This window comes from Eptesicus fuscus, chromosome 1 (genome assembly GCF_027574615.1).
Source record: "Eptesicus fuscus isolate TK198812 chromosome 1, DD_ASM_mEF_20220401, whole genome shotgun sequence".
NCBI lineage: Eukaryota > Metazoa > Chordata > Mammalia > Chiroptera > Vespertilionidae > Eptesicus > Eptesicus fuscus.
The window spans coordinates 82,526,290-82,549,516 of NC_072473.1; the positions used below are offsets into that span (position 1 = coordinate 82,526,290).

General features: G+C 41.7%; 2 protein-coding genes across 2 annotated transcripts in view; one reads left to right on the forward strand and one right to left on the reverse strand.

The window, feature by feature from the left end:
* Positions 1-23,227, reverse strand: part of TRPC5 (transient receptor potential cation channel subfamily C member 5) — a 216,730-nt gene that overhangs the window by 139,737 nt on the left and 53,766 nt on the right. The gene's annotated exons all lie outside the window — the stretch shown is intronic.
* Positions 3,910-4,388, forward strand: TRPC5OS (TRPC5 opposite strand). Its single transcript, XM_008158607.3, has one exon. The coding sequence runs from the start codon at positions 4,056-4,058 to the stop codon at positions 4,386-4,388; it is 333 nt and encodes a 110-aa protein (XP_008156829.1). The 5' UTR covers positions 3,910-4,055.

The following is a 23,227-nucleotide window of genomic DNA, read 5'->3' on the forward strand; positions in this document are numbered from 1 at the left end:
ACCCCCCACCGGGGATGTGCCCACAACCAATGTACGTGCCCTTGACCGGAATCGAACCTGGGACCTTTCAGTCCGCAGGCTGACGCTCTATCCATTGAGCCAAACCGGTTTCGGCGGCAGCCTCTCTTCTGTGCTTTTGAGGATACAACAAAAAGCAAAACAACACAAGTTTCCTAATATCATGGCACTTGCTTTTTATTCTTTATGTATATGGTGGTAGGGTAGGAGATAGAAAAACAAATAAACAAAAAACATGAGGTAATTATAGGTGCCATAATATAAAAATGCACGGTATTACTAATGATAAAGGGATGATTAGATGCCTTTTTCAGGTTGGAGGTTCAAAAATCTGAAGAGATGATATTTAAACTGAGATCAGAATAAGCATTTTTTTTTTCATTAGGGAAAAGGGATCTCAGGCAGAGGGAACTGCTTATAAAAACGTCCTTAGAGTGATTTGAGGATTAGGCACAAACTATACAAAATGCTCCTTTAGGCAAACTAAGGTGTCAAGGATTGGTTACTTTGGAAATTATCAAAACTGGAATAAGCTAATGCTATACTGTTACTCTTTCTTAGTACTGCAGTTCTTAGCAGATTTTCAACATCTTCCTTACCTCCACCCCACCCCCCTCCTCCTATGGTCTAAGATGCTTTGAAGATAAGAATTGTGGAATAGCTAGCACAATGGTCATCTGGGTTAAGGTTAGGTAAGGAAATTTTTCCTATCAAAGGTAACCAAGTGATAGCTGAAGTAAATCAAGGGTTGCATAAGTAATAAGTAACTAAATTTGTCTTTATAAGATAATAAAATATGAAATGTTCTACCTTTTTATATTTAGATTGTGCAATGTGAGAGTCTATAAATAAAATATCAATTTGATAAGTGGGATATAATTTATTTCTAAAATTTTCCCAGTTTATTTATTTATTTATTTAAATTTTCCCCAGTTTAGAGAGAGATGGAAGAAAAGATGATGGGAAGGGATAGTGGAATATGGAGACAGAAAGCGAAATAGAACGAAAAACATAGGTGAAGAAATGGAAGTATATCAACCAAGAAGAGGAGTTCAAGAGTTCTAAGGGGAGGTAGAGTAGCTGAGAAAAAAACTGGGTGAAAGGTAAACCAGAATTTAGTCTTTGTGTGTGTGTTCCTATCACCCTCACATGCCCTTGGGCTATGAGCACCATAGTAGGTTATTGTTTCCTTTGAAAATGTGATGGTGCTCTCTAGTAAAATTTAGCATATACTTTTCTTCTGTGTTTCCCTTCTGCTGAGCTGATTCAGTTCTACACTAATGCCAAGTTCATTTCATTATTTCTTTCCCTTTGAATTAATAAAACAAGCTGCGGTGCATCTACTACCCATTCTCCCATACTTCAGATGGAAAGTTGCCTATAACCAAAATAATGCCTTCTGGTCATCATGTTTTGGACCACTATTATAGGGCAAATCCCATTTCTACTGTCAGGATTTTGGACCAAAAAATAGTGTGGTTCTGACAGATCTTATGCTAAGTACAGATAGTTTATAGCCAAGTGGGTCAAACAAGGCCCTGTGGAGACTATCAAGTACCATGTGAAAATCATAGACCATATGGCTGATGACTTACTGTACTCCAGTAAAGGTCTAAGGAGTACAATTAGCTGGGCATCACTCTGGTCAGAACTTCTGGAAATAGGGCAGTAACAGATTTGGAATTATTCTAAAGGAATGCAATGGATGACTGCTTCCTGATACTATCCATTAGAAGAAGCTTGACTGAGATTGGAGAGAAAAAAACAGCCTACTATGCAGTACTGGTAGCTAGAAATTTAATATGTATACATGTCTAAGAAAATAATTAGTCAAAGTATATAGGGACACTGAGCAGCCATGAATTGAAGATATATGCTGTAATGTAAAATTATAGACTGAACTATAGCAGAGCAGCAATTCTATAAAGGGAGATATGAAAATAAACCAATGAAGGGAATTTAGCAGTTCATGTAGGATATGCACCAGATCATCAGAATGGAGAGATAGAACATTCTACTTAAAAGGAAGCAATTGGATACCCAAAAACTAGTGTAGACTCTGCAATAACCAAGTCAGTTCTCTTGTCAGTTCAACCTAAAGTTGCAGGATTGGCACATAAAACCTCTGGGCACATGGACATGAATGTCCTAGGTAAGCAGAGGAGAAAGAATAAAGTAAAAGCAACTATGAATCAAACAAGCAAACAAGTAAGCAATATGAGGTATGCCAAATGACTAAAAACTTAAATCTTTGACAAACTTTTTTATTAAAGTACTAGAGGCCCGGTGCACGAAATTTGTGCACTGGGGGGGGGGGAGGGGTGTTCCTCAGCCCAGCCTGCACCCTCTCCAATCTGGAACCCCTTGGGGGATGTCTGACTGCCGGTTTAGGCCCTATCCCACACACAGGGATCAGGCCTAAACCGGCAGTCGGACATCCCTCTCACAATGCGGGACTGCTGGCTCCCAACTGCTTGCCTGCCTGCCTACCTGATTGCCCCTAACCGCTTCTTCCTGCCAGCCTGATCACCCCCTAACCACTCCCCTGCCAGCCCAATTGCCCCCAACTGACCTCCCCTGTAGGTCTGATTGCCCCTAACTGCCCACACCTGCAGGCCTGGTCACCCCTAACTGCCCTCCCCTGCCATCCTGGTCATCCCCAACTGCCCTCCCCTGCTGGCCTGGTTGCACCTAACTGCCCTCCCCTGCTGTCCTGATTGCCCACAACTGCCCTCCCCTGCCGACCATCTTGTGGAGGTCATCTTGTGACCACATGGGGGTGGCCATCTTGTGCGATAGCATCACGGTCAATTTGCATATTACCTCTTTATTATATCATATATTTGCCATGCAATGTTATATTAGTTTCAGGTATACAACATACTGATTTGACATTCATATTCCTTACAATGTGGACACCACAATAAATCTACTAACCATCTGTCACCATACACTTATTATTATAACACTATTTTCCCTATGTTATTTCCATATATATTATATCTGTGACTTATTTATTTTTATATATAACTCATTTTTAAAGGAAGTGGTGGTGGTAAGCCAGACAAACATGACAGGTAGATTATATTGGGCCAATTCCTAGATGTTTAAACAAAGAATATTGCTTTACAGAAGCATAAGCACTTAGAAAGGCTTGCAAAGCACACCAGACATGCAGATGAGAATAGTACTGGTATGACCATGGCTTTTAGACAAATTTAGAGGAACTATATGCTAGATATGGAATATTGCCAGCAATAGGAAAAGACCAAGGAACTAATTTTATAACAGAAATTGTCCAAAATTTGTAAAAGACAGAAAATGTGGAACTTTTATTTACCATAAATTTCCTAGGCTGCAGAGGTAATTGGAAACTTTAATGAATGGTTTCTTAAAAACATTGAAAGAATTTATCAGCACCAGATATAAATGGCAATCAGACAAAGATGCTAATAAAGATAAAATTAACTGAAAGAATCTGAGTGAATGTATCTTCCTCAATAGAGTTGTTCAAGAAAGATAAACTACCTATGCTCCCTTTGTTCTCAAATCCCCTAAGAAGAGATAAAGACCATGAAACATTTAAAGGAGGATATAAGTAGTAGATTCTTATATGGTTCTCAAAAGAAGAGGAACAATAACTAGGATTACCCTTTCAACTTTATCCTATAGTCAGAACCTGTAGGATGGATAAAGGCTCAAGAATATTAATCTTTGTATTTCTCTTTTCTATTATTAGATCTGCTTTGCTGTTTTCTTTTGGCTGTGACAATCTGCCAGATTGCCATTATAGAAGCAATTCACCACTGGTACCAACAAGAACACCATATGTGATTTAGTGGGAGGTTCACGAACTTTATCAAAAATTGCTATAGGACCACTGGACTCATTCTGTACTTGATCATCATAATTGTATCAATAGCCTGATTTCTGGACCAACCAACCACAGAACCATTGTCAGCCCCACAGGATTCATTGTCGCCAAGAGTCCATTTGCTACAGCTTTTAAGATTATTTTATCTTCTGAGAAGAGCGGCATGGAGGCTGTGTCAATCCCTGAACTAGTTAGTGGACTTATTGATTGTGTTGCTCAGTTAATAAGAATAGCTGAAGAGATTTTGCAATTAATTTCACAGGAACATGTTCCTTGCGTAGAGCAAAATGAGGTAGCAGAACAGGTAGAAGTAGATTCATCTCCTTCTGAGGAAGATTTACTACCAGACCTTGCTGAATTCTCAGACTTGGAATCAATACTTACACTAGGAGAAGAAGAAGACCTAATGTTTGATATAGATCAAGCTATGCTTGACATAGAAAACGTATATGATGATGTACTCTCTGGTATAAATGATGACTTAAGAAGTGGGTGAAAACCCACCAGCATGTTTCAAACAGTTTCTTTTGTTTGTTTGTTTATTTCCAATATTCTATGAATAGTAGTAGTAGGAATTTTCTCCTAGTTCTGTATATTTTCCTTACTAATACCATATAGAACCAGTAATATTTGATTTAGTTCTAGCATATGTTGGTCTCCTTTCTTCATTGTAGTTATTTTAAAAGCTCTGACTTCAGTGATATGGTTCTTTATTTACCTGTACTTGTTCTCTTGCTAAGATTTCTGACAAGAGGCTCAAACAACAAGGAGAATAAACTCCTCACCTAACAATGGAGTGAAGACATGATTAACTCTACCACATCTTGAGACCCAATTTCATTGTTCTACAATGAATGGAAACTGAAAGGGGAATAATCCCCAGGATAGCTTTATAGTGAATATATCTACATTAACAGGACAATATTGGGACACTTTTATTTAAAAAGATATAACTTCTTACTTAAAAGGGCCTCCATACTAGGCCTTTAGGAAAGTGTGTCAACCATTGGATTCTATAGCAGACTAGGGGGAAAAAATCTGGAAAAGCAGCATCTACCAGATAATAAAACTGCAGAAAGATTTTCAGATAACTTCTGCAGGGGAGAAAGTTTTTAAAAAGTTGAGGCCAAAGAGGTTGCAATGCAGGACTATTTCCTCAAATGCTGGCCCATATTGAACTACTCTGCAATATTGTTCTCCAAATGGAAATGACAAATTATACCAAATAATGAGAGAAGTACTAGTATTAGAAGGGCTAGATAAAGCCCTATAAGGACTAGTCACCAATGGAAAGTCAAATACTTATGGCAGACATAGAGATCATGGTCCACAAGTAGAAGTGGATAAAGTATATCTTCTTAACTATAGTAAAAATGTTTTAAATATGTTTTTATTGATTTTTAGAGAGAGAGGAAGGGAGAGGAATAGAGAGAGAGAGAGAGAAACATTGATGAGACAGAAACATCAATTGGCTGCCTCCTGCACATACACCCCCCACTGGGTATTGAGCCTGAAACCTGGACATGTGCTCTGACCAGGAATTGAACTAGTGGCCTCCTGGTTCATGGGTCATGCTCAACCACTGAGCCACATCTTCTGGGTGGGTATAGTGAAATTTATAAAGAATAACTGATAGGCTTATTATAGTGAAACTGCTGCAGCCTTGGCATAAAAATTTTAATGGACACTATTTTTCTCATTAGTTCATTTTGTTCATTAGATCCCACATATGAGTAAAATCATATGGTACTTGTCTTTCTCTGACTGGCTTATTTCACTTAGCATAATGCTCTCCAGGTCCATCCATGGTATCCCATAGGGAGCAGGCTGACAGCTGTCAGGGGTGGATGCCTGGGTGGTTGTAGATGGAGGGACTGAGCAAAAAAACACACACAAAAAAACCCCACACAAAAACAAACACAACAACAACAACTCATGGACATAGACAACAGTGTGGTGTTTGCAGGGGGGATGAGGGAGGTTTGTGGAGGAGGGTATAAGGGGGATAAATGGTGATGGATAAAGACTTGACTTGGGGTGGTGAATGCAATACAGTGTACATATGATGTGTTGTAGACTTGTGCACCTGAAACCTGTATAATTTTGTTAATCAGTGTTACTCCCAAAATTCAATAAAAAAGAAATACAAACTACCTTTTAAAAAAAGAAATTTTAATTATCAAGAGATGGGAATAGTATGAATTTAAACAAAGTATTAACTGGTATTTAGCCATAATAATTCTATACATACCAGAAGGGGGAAATGTAATAGTTAGGGGGCCCCCATATCAAAACAGAGAGGGGCCAAATAAATGTGTGGTAAATTCACTGATCATACTAATTCCATGCCATACAGTATCCTTACTCCCATTTGGAAGAATAGCTACGCTTCAGGTAAGTCAATGGACACTTGTGGTTTTCCTTTTAAGAGAACTACCTTTGCATCTCATGACATGAGCAACAACTATGTAAAGACATAAAAATATACCATTAGGCAAATTAGTATATCCAAATCGTCAAGAAGTGATATGTAGAAGTCAATCCACACTGGTAGAAATCAGGCTACACCAATTCATATAGATTCCTAAAGCATATTGTAGTCAAAAGGATTAAAAGGCATTTAATTCAGATAACATCACAGCTAACCAACATGACAGATGCTGCATCTAATAAAGAGGTCTGCATACACAAATAATTGGTTACCTTTAAAGGTAAATGGGGGAAATTATAGACTATACTAGAGGCCTGGTGCATGAAATTCACCTCAGCCCAGCCTGCACCCTCTCCAATCTGGGATCCTCTCACAATCCAGGACTGCTGGCTCCCAACTGCTCACCTACCTGCCTTCCTGATTGCCCCTAACCGCTTCTGCCTGCCAGCCTGATCACCCCCTAACCACTCCCCTGCCAGCCTGATTGATGCCTAACTGCTCCCCTGCCAGACTGTTTGGCCCTAACTGCCATCCCCTGCAGGCCTGGTCACCCCTAACTGCTGTCCCCTGCAGGCCTGGTCACCCCTAACTGCTGTCCCCTGCAGGCCTGGTCCTCCCCCAACTGCCCTTCCCTGCATGCCTGGTCTCCCCCAAATTCCCTCCTCTGCCAGCCTGGTTATCCCTAACTGCCCTCCCCTGCAGGCTTGATCGCCCCCAACTGCCCTCTCTTGCAGGCCTAGTCTCTCCTAACTGCCCTCCCCTGCTGGCCTGATTGCCCACAACTGCCCTCCCTTGCAGGCCTGGTCCCTCACAACTGCCCTCCCCTGCTAGCCATCTTGTGATGGCCATCTTGTGTCCACATGGGGGAAGGATCTTGACCACATGGGGGAAGCCATCTTGTGTGTTGGAGTGATGGTCAATCTGCATATTACTCTTTTATTAGGTAGGATAGAGGCCTGGTGCATGGCTAGGGGCAAACCGCCCTGAAGGGTGTCCCAGATCAGGGTGGGGAGTTCCCTTGGGGTGTGGGGTGGCCTGGGCGAGGGGTCTCTGGTGGTTTGAAGGCTGGCCACGCCTCCCAGTGACCTAAGCGGACACCCTGGTATCTGTGATTTATTTATCTTCTACAATTGAAACTTTGTAGCCTGGAGTGGAGCCAAGCTTTCTGCTCGCTCTGTAGCGGCAGCCATTTCTGTTGGGATTTATTTATCTTCTATCATTGAAACTTCGTAGCCTTAAGTGGAGTCCAAAGCAAGCCAGGGCTTCAGAAGCTTGGCTTCCTCCATCGCTGGGGCAACCCTAGCCTCCTGCTCTCTTCAGCTCCGTGGCTGCTGCCATTTTTGTTGCAATTTATTTATCTTCTATAATTGAAACTTTGTATCCTTAAATGGAGGCCTGGGTCAGCCAGGGTGTGCAGAAAGCTTGGCTTCCTCCATCGCTGAGGAAACCCAAGCCTCCCTCCTGCTCCCTCCGTGGCAGCAGCCATCTTGGTTGGGTTAATTTGCATACTCGCTCCTGATTGGCTGGTGGGCGTGGCTTCTGGTGGGTGTAGCAGAGTGGTGGTTAATTTGCATATTACTCTTTTATTAGATAGAATAACCAGGTTTTATTTGGATGAACACTAGCAGGAGAAACATAACTACTGAATTTCAGGATAAGTTTATTAACAAATTTAGGAAAGAGACTGCTTTGTCAAGAAAAAACACAGACTTTTTTGAAAGCTCAAAATTTATGGAGCTGCTCAAACATATTAGTATGAAAAGTTTTACAATAATAGAATGCTATATGGAAAGATTGATAGAGTTGATCAGGATACAGGGGAATTAGAGGGAGTGTACAATGACACAAAGAGAATAAATAAAAATGATATCGTTAAGCAATTACTGTGGATAATTACAGGCCATATCACACAGCAGCTTGAGGAACTTTGATGCTGTAATAACTGGACAAACTGAGCCTTGATTTTTCAGTGTAGGGGACTCTAGATATACAGTATTTCCAAAATTTCAAATAAGAGATGTGCAAATGGACTATGCTAAGTTAAACTAACTGGAGCAGTAGAAAAGCAAGAAGAATATACACCGAGTGGCCAGATTATTATGATCTCTGAACGCATAATAATCTGGCCACTCAGTGTACTTCTCTTGAGTACCTCATTTATTTGATATCAAAGATACTATAAATCGTGCACCTGATCAGTTTTCCCCTTTGCACTGGCTGATAGAAAGCTCAGGACAAATAGGTGGTTGATCTCCAGCAAAAGTCTAGAATACTTTTGGTACCCATTTGAGATACAAATGCATTGAGCGGCCAGATTATTATGCATTCAGAGATCATAATAATCTGACCACTCAGTGTATATCCTACCATTCCAGTAAAAGTGATTTTATAAGGAAGATTAGTGGTAATAGTTAATCAAGGAAATCTATACATGTAGCCACCAAGAAGAAGAATAACACAGTAACTGGATAGAAGTTAATAGATAGCATCTATAATTTTAAAAATAATAAGTTCTTAATTTTTATTAAAGTACTAGTGACCCAGTGCACGAAATTCACGCACATTAAAAGGGAATTAATTAGAGGAAATAATTTAATATTGCTATTTGCCATTTCTCTATAATAGAATTGTCAGAGATGAAAGAAAATTAGTAAAATGTATATGAAAACCTTCTTCCTGTCAGAGTCTGGGGCACACCACAGGACCCAGAGTCAAGTCCCTGCCCACCCACATGCACCTCAAAATCGCGTGAGACCCAGACCTGGCCGGCACCCCTGCCCCCATTGGACTAGATCCAGACCTGGCCAGTCCCACCCTTGTCAAGTCCTGCCAGGCAGGGGGCGTAGCCTCAGGTCCCCTGGCCTGGCACCAGGACAGGGGGTGTGGCCTGAGGTCCCCCAGCCCAGACCAGGGTGGGGATGTGCTTTGAGGTCTTTCATCAAGCCCTGCCAGGTGGGGTACATGGCCTGAGATCCCCTGTCAAACCCCACTGGGTGGAGGGCATGACCTGAGGTCCCCCGTCAAGCCCCCCAGGTGGGGGGGTGCAGCCTCAGGTACCCCGTAAAACCTCGCTGGGCAGAGGTTCACCCTGAGTTCCCCTGACCCAGCACTGAGGGTGCACCTTGAGGTCCCCTGTCAAGCCCCGCTGGGCAGGGAGTGCAGTCTGAGGTCCCCAGGCCTGGTGCTGGAATGGAGGGCATGGCCTGAAGTCCCCTGTCAAGCCCCACCTGGTGGGGGGGTGCGGCCTGAGGTCCCCTAGCCTGGCACCAGGGCAGGGGGGCACAGCCTGAGGTCCCCTGTCAAGCCCTGCCAGGTGGGGGGTGCGGCTTGAGGTCCCCTGTCAAGCCCCATGGGGGCCAGGGAGGGCTTAGCCTCAGGTCCCTGCTGATTGCTCATTAAGGCTCCTTATGGGAACTTGGCCTCAGCTGTGGGTGCAGCCATCTTTGTGACCGAGTGATGGTCAATTAGCATATTCCCTCTTTATTAGATAGAATAGTTGGCATACAATAGTATATTAATTTCAGGTGCACAACATAGTGCGTCAACTTTTATATACTTTACTAGAGGCCCATTGCAAGAAGATTTGTGCAAGAATAGGCCTTCCTACTCCTGGCTTCGCTCCCAACCACCCGGAAACCTGCAAGTCCTTGCTCCTGTCAGAGCGCTGCTCCTATAGCTTCCTCTGCTCCCCCTGCACTTCCCCTCATAGCAGGCGTCCCGCCCAGCCTGGCTGCTCTGTGCCTGCATATGCAAATTAACCTGCCATATTTGTTGGGTTAATTTGCATACTCCTGATTGGCTGATGGGTGTCTCGGAGGTACAATCAATTTGCATATTTATCTTTTGTTAGTGTAGATGATGTAATCACCTCACTAAGTCTAGTAACCATCTGTCACCATGCCAAGTTATAATATTATTGACTATATTCCCTGTGCTGTACATTACTACACCTCCATGAAATATTAATTTTTTTAACTGGAAATTTTTTTTACCTCATAATCCCCTTTATATTTTGTTTTCCTTTCATGACCCCATTCCCTCTGGCAACCATCAGTTTGTTCTCCATTTTTATGAGTCTTTCTTTGTTTTGTTTGTTAATTTTTTAGAGTCCAAGTATCAGTGAAATACGGTATGTGTCTTTCTCTGACTGACTTATTTCACTTAGCTTTAATTAAAAGTTTAGAAACAGCCAGGGAATATGTAAACTCTGCACTAGGAATTTGGACTTTGGGAAATTGGGCTATAAATTCCATTTGATGTGTAATTGAACTGTAAATGGACAGATCTGGTATTCATCAAATATAGATACTGAAGGGTAGCTACTTCTCCTATTAGAATTCTGGAATATGAACTTTATACAATTCTATAGTAGTTTAGTGTGAGCTTATTAAAACTGTTAGCATTAATGAGAGAACACAAGCAACCATGCTAACTCAGGCAAGTCATTAAATAAACCAAGAGGAATCTGTGAGACTCTTTCAGACCTTGAAACAAGATAAAGATTGAACCAGCCTATAAAACAACAAATGGTCAACCCTTAGTTATCAAAGCAGAAACATGCTACAACCCTGTACTATGTGGCTAGCCACTTGAAAAGTGGGTCACCTGGAAAGACTGTACTACAATGACATCTCAGGAATAGATAGAATCTATTGCAATGCTTGCTTTGATTATGTGATTGTATGTGTTTAAGAACCAGGTTAAAATGTAACCTTGCTCTAAACAATGGCTTTTGTATTAAATATGTTTATTCTTTGGAACAGAATTAGAAAAAGAATCAATAGTGATAAGACGTAAGTGTAAGAAATAAGAAAATACTTAGGAACAAGAGCTAGTAGGGAAGGTATTTTTAGGAGAGAAAAGAAAAATAATAAGTTGCCAACAGTTATGCAGATATTTATGGTGGAAAGCCATGGCATAGAGTTAGTTCCTAAGCAGGTTTATGAACTTAGCCTTGTTTTTGTCATATGCAAATTAACAAACCCTAACTTGTTTATACTGATAGAAATAACTGTCTGACAATTGACACAAGTCATGCACTTAAAGCCCAATTGAAGGAGATATACCACATTTTCCGGCGTATAAGATGACTGGGCGTATAAGATTTTCCTGGGTTAAAAAGTCATCTTATACACCAGAAAATATGGTATATACATATAAGACGACTTTTTGACCCAGGAAAATCTTATACGCCCAGTCATCTTATACGCCAGAAAATACGGTATTAACTAACTTGTCAGTCTACTGGCTGGATGCCTCTGAGTGGAATCTGGCATCTCTCCTCCAATAGAATGAAGACAGTGCTGGTCCTTTATCCAAACTAGCCCTTTTTTGAATTTAAAATTTGTTATTGTAGTTACATTAGTTAATAAAATTATATAGGTTTCAGGTGTACAGTTCTATAATACATCATCTATATATTGTATTGTGTGTTTACCACCCAAAGTCAAATCTCCTTCCATTTCTGGATTGAGACCAACACCAAAGCCAATTCTTGTACAGCGTGGAGAGATAGAGAGGGAGACAGGTTCATCATTCTGAGACAAAGTTAAAGGTGTGAAAACGAAGGAACTTATACCGGTAGATGGCAGTGAATTAGGAAGTGTAAGTCTTCATCCTATGTGCTTTAGCTTAAGTGTGTGGGAAATTGTGATTACACAGATGCATACTTGTATGTGATGATTACTGCCAGTTATCCTATCTAATAAAGAGTAATATGCAAATTGACTGTACCTCTGCTACACCCACAAACCACACCCACCAGCCAATCAGGAGAAAAATAAATCCCAACAAAAATGGCAGCAGCCACAGAGCTGGAGAGAGCAGGAGGCTTGAGTTGGCCTGGTGATGGAGTAAGCCAAGCTTCCCTGCTGCCCTGGCTGGCCCAGGCCTACACTCAAGGCTACAAAGTTTCAATTATAGAAGATAAATAAATCCCAACAAAAATGGCTGCAGCCACGGAGTGAGCAGGAGGCTTGGCTCCGCTTAAGGCTACAAAGTTTCAATTATAGAAGATAAATAAACCCCAGATACCAGGGCCTCCATTGGGTCAACGTGGGGCATGGCTGGCCTGCAAACCACCAGAGACCCCTCGCCCAGGCCACCCCACACCCCAAGGGAACCTCCACCCTGATCTGGGACACACTTCAGGGCAAACCAGCTGGCCCCCACCCATGCACCAGGCCTCTATCCTATCTAATAAAAGAGTAATATGCAAATTGACCATCACTCCAACACACAAGATGGCTGCCCCCATGTGGACACAAGATGGTTGCTACAAGATGGCCAGCAGGGGAGGGCAGTTGGGAGGGACCTGGCCTGCAAGGGAGGGCAGTTGTGGGCAATCAGGCCAACAGGGGAGGGCAGTTGGGAGGGACCAGGCCTGCAAGGGAGGGCAATTGGGGGCAATCAAGCCTACAGGGGAGGGCAGTTAGGGGTGACCAGGCTGGCAGAGGAGGGAAGTTGTGGGTGACTGGGCCTGCAGGGAAGGGCAGTTGTGGGGGACCCAAGCCTGCAGGGGAGAGCAGTTGAGGGGGACCAGGCCTGCAGGGGAGAGCAGTTGGGGGTGACCAGGCCTTCAGGGGAGGGCAGTTAGATGTGACCAGGCCTGCAGGGGAGGGCAGTTAGGGGCAATCAGGCTGGCAGGGGAACAGTTAGGCATCAATCAGGCTGGCAGGGGAGTGGTTAGGGGGTGATCAGGCTGGCAGGCAGAAGCAGTTAGGGGCAATCAGGAAGGCAAGCAGGCGAGCATTTGGGAGCCAGCAGTCCTGGATTGTGAGAGGGATGTCCGACTGCCCGTTTAGGCCCAATCCAGGTAGGATCAGGCATAAACGGGCAGTCGGACATCCGTTGAGGGGTCCCAGATTGGAGAGGGTGCAGGCTGGGCTGAGGGACTCCCCCCACCCATGCAAGAATTTCGTGCACCGGGCCTCTAGTTAGATTATAATTGAACATAAACCTTATTAGCTATTGAATCACACCATTTTGTTGTTATGTGTTTTAACAGATTTTAACTAATAAACTCATTCACAGATCAAAGAACTTGTAGTTATTTTAATTACTTGGTGATGAGTTTAGAGACTACCAAACAGGCATATAAGAACCACACTCAAAAAAAGGTGGGGTATACTCAGAGAATATTGTACCAGGATTCTGAAGTTCTACTTCTGGCTTTGTCAAATAATCCTGAACAAATCTCTGAAATATAGTCTTTTATTGTTTGTAAAATGAGAGTTAAAATAAATTTTCTGCCTACTTTCAATTGTAATAAGGAACAAAAAATGATTCAATTTTCAATGACCTTGGTATGATACATATGACAATGGGACAAAATATATAAAATAACATATTTTAAAAGAAGTATCTGAAAATGACTATATGACAATACTTGTAAGTCTATGTGACACACAAGGATTATCCAAGAGTTTTACTAGAGAATAGCACTTCCTAAGTATCTTTGAATATAGAACCTCATGGTCAAACTGGAATTAAGCATGTAATCAGGTGTGAAAACAAAGACACATGTTCTCTTTTAGTTTAGTTATCCCATTCCCATCTACAATTTGTTTTTCCTTTCAATAATTCTAGCATTGGAAGATAAATCTTGTCCAGGGTTTTTCAGGGTCTGAAGCTTATCTGGAAAAATTTGCCTTTAAAAAGATGTCTCCAACTTGTTTAGGGACTCCCAACATGTAACCTTCAAACCAAATGTGTTCTACCAATCCCTGGAGTGTAAGATGTTAATTATTTTTCTTCTTGATGAGTAAGCACATGTAAACTCTATGCCTCCAAGGATTTTGAGAAATTTTATCAAGCAGAAAAGCTGAGTTTATTTGCTCTCTATATTATAGAAGGATAAGATTAGTTTTAATTCATTTATTTGTGTCTGATATAAAGGTTAGTTTGCCTATTTGTATAACATCATGCATAAGGAGAATTTGTTCTATGAAAATTTGTGCTCAAGTATTTTGCATAATATAAAATAAGTTATCAATATCACAACACTTTTTATGCTTGTGGCCTTAAGTACTGTTTGTATATTTCACTTTTTTTTAAAATCCTCAGCCAAGGATATTTTTCCCATTGAATATTATTTAGAGGGAGTGGAAGGGAGAGTGGGAGGAGGAGAGAGAGAGAGAGAGAGAGAGAGAGAGAGAGAGAGAGAGAGAGAGAGAGACATCGATGTGAGAGGGACACATCGATTGATTGCCTCCCCCACTCACCCCAACTGGGGCCAGGGATTGAACCTGCAATCCAGGTATGTGCCATTGACTGGGGAATTGAACCCACAACCCTCTGGTGCATGGGCCAATGCTCTTATCACTGGCCAGGGCTGTTTCACCTTTTAAAAATTTCTCACCTGAGGATATGTTTTTATTGGTTTTTAGAGAGAGAGGAAGAAAGAGAGAGAGAAACATTGATCAGTTGCCTCCCGTACATGCCCCAACCAGGGATGGAACCTGCAACCTAGGTATGTGCCTTGACCAGGAAATGAACCTACAACCCTTGGTGTATGGGACAACCGACATTCTAACCAACTGAGCCACCAGGACAGGTCTGTATGTTTCACTTTTTAAAAGACTAGGTTGTGGATATTTACTTAACAGACTTAGTCTGCTTCCTCTCAGATTTAGGACTTCTGAGAATGAAGTTCTGACAAACACCCAAATTATTAGAACACCAGTAGCTCACAGGATTGTGTTTCTCATCCAAATACACTAAACTTGAAATTACAAAAACACCCCCAAAATAAGAAAGTTGATGATATATTCAAGGTGAGAGTATTTAGTCTTAAACTAGACATGTGGACTGAATAGAGAGCCATTAGAGATTGCAATTGGTTCTTGAACAACAGGTTCGAACTGTCAAGGTCCAGTTATATATGGGTTTAAAAAAATACTAAACACGTCTCTGAATCTAGAGACATAGAAGCATGGAACAGACTGTTGAATCTCAGAGGAAAGGTGGGGGTGGGTGGGAAGAGATCAACCAAAGAATTTGTATGTATATATACATAACACATGGACACAGATAATAGGGTGGTGGAGGTTTGGGCTGAGATGGGGGGGCTATAAGGGGTCAATAGGAGGAAAAAGGGGACATATGTAATACTTTCAACAATAAAGATTAAGAAAAAAATACTAAACACATATTCTACTGTAAATGTATTTTCTCTTCTTTATGATTTTCTTAATAGCAGTTTATTTTCTCTAGTTTATTTTATTGTAAGAATACAGTATATAATACATATACAAAATATGTGTTAATTGACATTTATGGTATTGGTTAGGCTTCTGGTCAACAGTAGGCTATTAGTAATTAAGTTTTAGGGGAGTCAAAAGTTATAGGTGTATTTTCTTTTCTTTTTCTTTCTTTGTTTTTTTTTTTTTTTTTTTTTTTTGCAAGGCAAACATCTTTACTTCTATGTAGAAGGGTGTGCACACATGGTCTGGAAGCGTGCACACCGAGCAGGTGGGCTGATCAGGTATTTTTATTTATTTTTTTCCGTGTTTTTCTTTTTTTCTTCTTTAAAATTTCTTTATTGATTAAGGTATTACATACGTGTCCTTATTCCTCCATTAACCCCCACCTCCCATTCATGCCTCCACCCCCCTGTTGTCTGTGTCCATTGATTAGGCTTATATGCATGCATATAAGTCCTTTGGTTGATCTCTCCCCCTTACCCCCACTGTCCCCTACCTTCCCTGAGGTTTGACGTTCTGATTGATGTTTCTCTGTCTCTGGATCTATTTTTGTTCATCAGTTTATGTTGTTCATTATATTCCACAAATGAGTGAGATCATGTGATATTTATCTTTCTCTGCCTGGCTTATTTCACTTAGCATAATGCTCTCCATCTCCATTCATGTTGTTGCAAATGGTAAGAACTCCTTGTTTACTGCAGCGTAGTATTCCATTGTGTAGATCAGGTGTCCTCAAACTACGGCCCGCGGGCCACATGCGGGTGTTTTTGCCGTTTTGTTTTTTACTTCAAAATAAGATATGTGCAGTGTGCATAGGAATTTGTTAATAGTTTTTTTTAAAACTATAGTCCAGCCCTCCAACGGTCTGAGGGACAGTGAACTGACCCCCTGTTTAAAAAGCTTGAGGATCCCTGGGTAGATGTACCACAGTTTTTTAATCCACTCATCTGCTGATGCACACTTAGGCTGTTTCCAAATCTTCACTATGGTGAATTGTGCTGCTATGAACATAGGGGTGGATATATCCTTTCTGATTCGTGTTTTCAGTTTCTTGGGATATATTCCTAGAAGTGGGATAACTGGGTCAAATGGGAGTTCCATTTTTAGTTTTTTGAGGAAACTCCATAATGTTCTCCACAGTGGCTGCAACAGTCTGCTTTTCCACCAGCAGTGAAGGAGGGTTTCTTTTTCTCCACATCCTCGCCAGCACTTGTCATTTGTTGACTTGTTGATTATAGCTATTCTTACAGGTGTGAGATGGTACCACATTGTTTATTTGATTTGCATCTCTCTGATGATTAGTGAATTTGAGCATGTTTTCATGTGTCTCTTGGCTTTCCTTCTGTCTTCTTTTGAGAACTGTCTATTTAGATCAGTTGCCCAGTTTTTGATTGGGCTGTTTCTCTTCTTTTTGTTAAGCTGCATGAGTTCTCTGTAAATGTTGGAGATTAAACCCTTATTGTTGATATCACTGGCAAATATGTTCTCCCATGCAGTGGGCTTTCTTGTTGTTTTATTGATGGTTTCCTTTGCTGTGCAAAAGCTTTTTATTTTGATGTAGTCCCATTTGTTTATTTTCTCTTTAGTTTCCATTGCCCTAGGAGCAGTATCAGTGAAGAAATTGCTTTGGCATATGTCAGAGATTTTTCTGCCTATGGATTCCTATAGTATTTTTATGATTTCCCGTCATATGTTTAAGTCCTTGATCGATTTTGAGTTTATTTTTGTGTATGGTTTAAGTTGGTGGTCTAGTTTCATTTTTTTTTGCATGTATCTGTCCAATTTCCCAACACTATTTATTGAAGAGACTGTCTTGATTCCATTGTATGTTCATGCCTCCTTTGTCAAATATTAATAGAGCATTGTGATTTGGGTCGATTTATGGGTTCTCTATTCTATTCCATTGATCTGTATGTCTGTTCTTGTGCCAATACCAGGAAGTTTTGAGAACAGTGGCTTTATAATACAGCTTGATATCTGGTATTGGGATCCCACCTACTTTGTTCTTCTTTCTCAGGATTGTTGTAGCTAGTCGGGGTCTTTTTTTTATTTCAGATGAATTTAAAAAAAATATATTTTAGTGATTTTTTACAGAGAGGAAGGGAGAGGGAGAGAGTTAGAAACATCGATCAGTTGCCTCCTGCACACCCTCTACTGGGGATGTGCGCGCAACCAAGGTACATGCTCTTAACTGGAATCAAACCTGGGACCCTTGAGTCCATAGGCCCACGCTCTATCCACTGAGCAAAACCGGTTAGGCTCCAGATGAATTTTTGGAAAGTTCGTTCTAGGTCTGGATAATATGCCGTTGGTATTTTAATGGGAAGTGCATTGAATTTATAGATTGCTTTGGGTAGTATGGACATTTTGACGATGTTGATTCTACAATCCAGGAACATGGTATGTTCTTCCATCTGTTTATGTATTCCTCTATCTCTTTTTTCAGTGTCATATAGTTTTCCATGTATAGGTCTTTTACCTCCTTAGTTAAGTTTATTCCTAGGTATCTTAATTTTTTTTGGTGCGATGGTAAATGGGATTGCTTTTTTAGTCTCTCTTTCTGTAAGTTCATTATTGGTGTATAGAAATGCCATAGATTTCTTGGCATTAATTTTGTATCCTGCTACATTGCCAAATTCATTTATTAAGTCTAATAATTTTTTGATGGAGTCTTTAGGGTTTTCTATGTACAGTATCATGTCATCTGCAAATAAGGGCAGTTTTACTTCTTTTCCAATTTGGATGCCTTTTATTTCTTCTTCTTGTCTGATTGCAATGACTAGTACTTCCAGCACTATGTTGAACAGGATTCATGAGAGTGGGCATCCCTGTCTTGTTCCTGTTCTTAGTGGAAATGATTTTAGTTTTTGCCCATTGAGTATGATGTTGGCTGTGGGTTTGTCATATATGGCTTTTATTATGTTGAGGTATGATCCTTCTATTCCCACCTTGCTGAGAGATTTTAACAAGAAAGGGTGTCGGATTTTGTCAAATGCTTTTCCTGCATCAATTGATATGACTATGTGATTTTTATCTCTCATTTTGTTTATGTGATGTATCACGTTTGTTGATTTGCAAATATTGTACCATCCTTGTATCCCTGGGATAAATCCTACTTGGTCATGGTGTATGATCTTTCTGATGTACTGCTGGATACGATTTGCTAGAATTTTGTTGAGGATTTTGGCATCTCTGTTCATGAGGGTTATGGCCTGTAATTCTCTTTCATTGTGTTATCTTTATCTGGTTTTGGTATTAGGGTGATGCTGGCTTCATAGAAGGAGCTTGGAAGTGTTTCTTCCTCTTGAATTTTCTGGAATAGTCTGAGGAGGATAGGTTTCATTTCTTCCTTGAATGTTTGGTAAAATTCCCCTGTGAATCCATGTGGCCCCGGGCATTTGTTTGCTGGAAACTTTTTGATGACTGCTTCAATTTCTTCCATAGTTATCAGCCTATTAAGATTTTTAGAATCTCTGAGTTTTGGAAGGTTGTATTTTTTTAGGAATGTGTCCATTTCCTCCAGGTTGTCTACTTTGTTGGAATATAATTTGTTCATAGTATTTTTTAATAATCCTTTGTATTTCTGTGGCGTCTGTTGTTATTTCTTCTCTTTCATTTCTGATTTTGTTTATTTGGGTCCTCTCTCTTTGCTTCTTAGTGAGCCTGGCTAGAGGTTCATAAATCTTGTTTATCCCTTTCAAAGAACCAGCTCTTGGTTTCATTGATCTTTTGCATTGTTTTTGTTTGTTTGTTTGTTTGTTTTTGTCTCTATGTCATTCATTTCTGCTCTGATCTTTATTATTTCCTTCCTTCTGTGGGCTTTTCTTGTTGCTCTCTTTCTAATTATTTCAGTCATTGAGGTAGATGACTTATGACCATTTTTTCTTGTTTTTTGAGGTAGGCCTGTAGAGCTATAAACTTTCCTCTCAGGACTGCTTTCATTGTGTCCCATAGTATTTGCATTGTTGTGTTTTTATTGTCATCAGTCTCCAGGATGTTTTTAATTTCTTCTTTGGTCTCATTGATAACCCAATCATTGTTTAATAGCATGCTATTTAGCTTCTAAGTGTTTGAATTTTTTGGAATGTTTTTATTATAGTTTATTTATAATATTATGCCATTGTGGTCTGAGAAAATGCTTGATATGATTTCAATCTTTTTGAATTTGGGGAGACTTTGTTTGTGACCCAATATGTGGTCTATTTTTGAAAATGTCCCATGTGTACTTGAGCAGAATGTATATTCCATGGCTTTGGGGTGAAATGCTCTGAAGATGTCAATTTGGTCCATCTGATCTAGTGAGTCATTTAGAATTTTTTGCTGATTTTTTGTCTAGAGGATTTATCCAGTGATGTCAATGGTGTATTAAAGCCCCTACTATGATTGTATTATTGTCGATCTCTCCCTTGATATCTTCCAGGAGGTTTTTTTTTATGTATTTGTGTGCTCCTGCATTGGGTGCATAAATGTTTATCAGGGTTATATCCTCTTGTTGTATCAATCCCTTTATTATTATGAAGTGGCCTTCCTTATCTCATGTTATGGCCTTTACTTTGAGGTCTATTTTGTCAGAAATAAGTACTGCTACTCCAGTTTTGTTTTTTTTCACATCCATTTGCCTGAAAGATGTTTTCCCATCCCTTCACTTTCAGTCTGTATGAGTCTCTTTTTCTGAGGTGGGTCCTTGTATGCAGCATATATATGGGTCGTGTTTTTTTATCCATTCAGCCACTCGATGTCTTTTGATTGGAGCATTTAGTTCTTTTACGTTTAAAGTTATTATTGAAAGGTACTTATTTGTAGCCATTTTTATTTTTTGTATCTGTGTTCCTTCTTACCTTTTTATTTCTTCTTTTTACACCAGTCCCTTTAGCATTTCTTGCATTGCTGGCTTGGTAATGTTAAACTCCCTTAGCATTTTTTTTGTCTGTGAAGCTCCTTATTTCTTCTTCAATTTTGAATGATAACCTTGCTGGATAGAGTATTCTTGGATTCAGTCCCTTGGTTTTCATCACTTTGTAAATTAGTTTCCATTATTTTCTGGCCTGATGTGTTTCTGTTGAGAAATCATTTCATAATCTAATGGGAGCTCCCTTTATGTAACTTTCTGTCTCTCTCTTAAAGCCTTTAAGATTCTCTCTTTGTCCTGAATATTTGCCATCATAATTATGATGTGTCTTGGTGTGGGTCTTTACGGGTTCCTCCTGTTTGGGACTCTCTGTGCTTGTGTGACTTTTTTCTTTGCCACATCAGGGAAGTTTTCTGACATTATTTCTTCAAATAGTTCTTCTAACCCTTGTTCCTCTTTCTGCTGTTCTGGCACCCCTTTTATTCCTATGTTGCTTCCTTTCGTGTTGTCCCATAGCTCCCTTAGGCTCTCCTCCTGTCTTTTAATTTTTTTCTCCAATTGCAATTCAGTTTGGCTGTGTTTTGCTTCCCTGTCTTCTAGTTCACTAATTCGGTCCTCTGCTTCTCCTAGTCTACTGTTGAAACTTTCCATGGTGTTTTTTATTGAAGCTATATCACTCTTCATTTATTCTTGATTCTTACATAAGTTGTTGATTTTTTCATCCATTTCTTCTTGACTCTTACATAAGCTGTTGATTTTTACTTCCATCCCGTTTATGAATTCTATGACCCTTATTTTTAATCCTTTTTCTGATATTGTATGTCTCTCTTTCACTTAGCTGCTTTTCTGGCAATTCCTCTTTTTCTTTCATTTGGGGGTATCTTTGTGTACCCATTTTTGGTCTCACTGACTGATCTAGATGTCGAGCTGTGCAGCAGCTACTCCTTGGGTGGCATTGGCTCCTCTGGCTATGGTTGCTCCTCGGGCAGTTACAGCAGCAGCTGCTTCTCAGTTGGCAGCGGCTCCTCTGGTGGGTGCTGTTTGCAGCAGTGGTGCCTCCTCTGGCTGGTGGGGGAGGCTGCTCGTATAGCTATTGTTCTTTGAACGGAGGTGGGCTGATTATGAAGTTGCTGCTCCTCGGATGGGGATGGGTTGTTCGTGTCCTCTGCTCCTTGGACGGGGGCCAGCTGCTCATGTGGCTGCTGCTTTCGGACAGGGGTAGACTGCTCACATGGCTGCTGTTCTTTAGATGGGGGCTGGTTGTGTGCTGCTGCTGTTCCTCAGATGGGACGGGCTACTCGTGATGCCGTCGCTCTTTGGACAGGGGCAGGTTGCTTGCAGGGCTGCTGCTCCTTGTATGGGTGCAGGTTGCTTGTGTAGCTGCTTCTCCTCGGACGGAGAGTGGTCTGCTCATGCGGCTGCTGCTCCTCACGTGGGAGTGAGCTGCTCGTGCTATTGATGCTCCTCGGACAGGGTAGGGCCACTCACCTGGCTCCTTCTCTTCAGACAGGGACAAGCTTCGTGTGGGTGCTGCTCCTTGGACTAGTGCAGACTGCACAGGCTGCTGCTACTTGGACATGGGCGGTCTACTTATGTGGCTTCTGCTCCTCATAAAGGGGTGGGCTGCTCACATAGCTGCTGCTCCTCGGATGTGGGCCGGCGGCTCATGCGTCTGTTGCTCCTCAGAAGGGGGTGGGCTGCTCCTATCATGGGGGCAGGCGGCTCACACAACTGCTGCTTCTTGGTTGGGGGCAGGCGGTTCATGCAGCTCCTGCTCCTCGGAAAGGGACGGTCAACTCACACAGCTGCTGCTTCTCTGAAGGGGGTGGGCTGCTTGCACAGCTGCTGCTCCTTGGAAGGTGACTGGCTGCTTGTGCAGCACAGCTGCTGCTCTTTGGACAAGTGCAGGGTGTGGGCTGCACACAGCTGCTGCTCCTTAGAGGGGGGCCAGCTGCGTGGGGCTGCCGCTCCTCAGTAGTGAGTGGCCTGCTCAAGCGGCTGCTGCTCCTCAGATGGGGCGAGCTGCTTGCATTGTTGTTGCTCCTCAGATGGGGGAACTGGGTGCTCACACAGCTGCTGCTCCTTGGACAGGGGCAGGCCACATGAAGCTGCTGCTCTTAGGCCTGTGGCGGGTTGCTCGCGGGGCTGCTGCTCCTTGGACAGGAGTGGGCTGCTCATGTGTCTGCTGATCGTGTGGTTGCAGTGCCCTTGGCTAAAGCGTTGGGCTGGTCAGAGGGGAGCCTGCTTCAGAACTCACAGGAGCCTGCACCCAGAGTGGCTGGAGCCTCGTTGACCTTGGGATCACAGCCTAGGTAGCATGTCCCTGGCAGGGGTGGCTGTAGAGTCCCAGGTTTTATCTGAGAGCACTCTGGGTGGAGTTGAGGCTGGGAACCCAGTTACAGCAGCTCTCCCCTTCAAAAAGGGTAGGCCTCTAAGGACAAACTGGCCTCCCGGTACTGTTTGCAAAGATAGCAGAAGCTGCTTAGTTAGGCAAGCCTGATTAGCCTGCCCCTGAAGGTCCTGTGGGATCTAACTGTGCCACACACACACACACACACGCGCGCACACACACACACCACCTGACCACATGCTCCTTTTTTACATCCTCCTTCACTCATGCTCTTTCCCTCACTGCCGCATTCTTGCTTCTTCTATAGTCGGGTCTGGGGTGTTATTGACCCATTTGTGGATGGAGTTTCCTCTCCAGGTGTCTGGTTATGTGGCTTGCTCTCAAGCCTTTTGGCCAGTCCGGATAAAATTTACCTCAACAAGACACAACATGGAGGGAACTAAGCACAAATGTACTCACGACACCAATAACCCCAATATAAGGCCTTTCTCAGTCAGGCCTT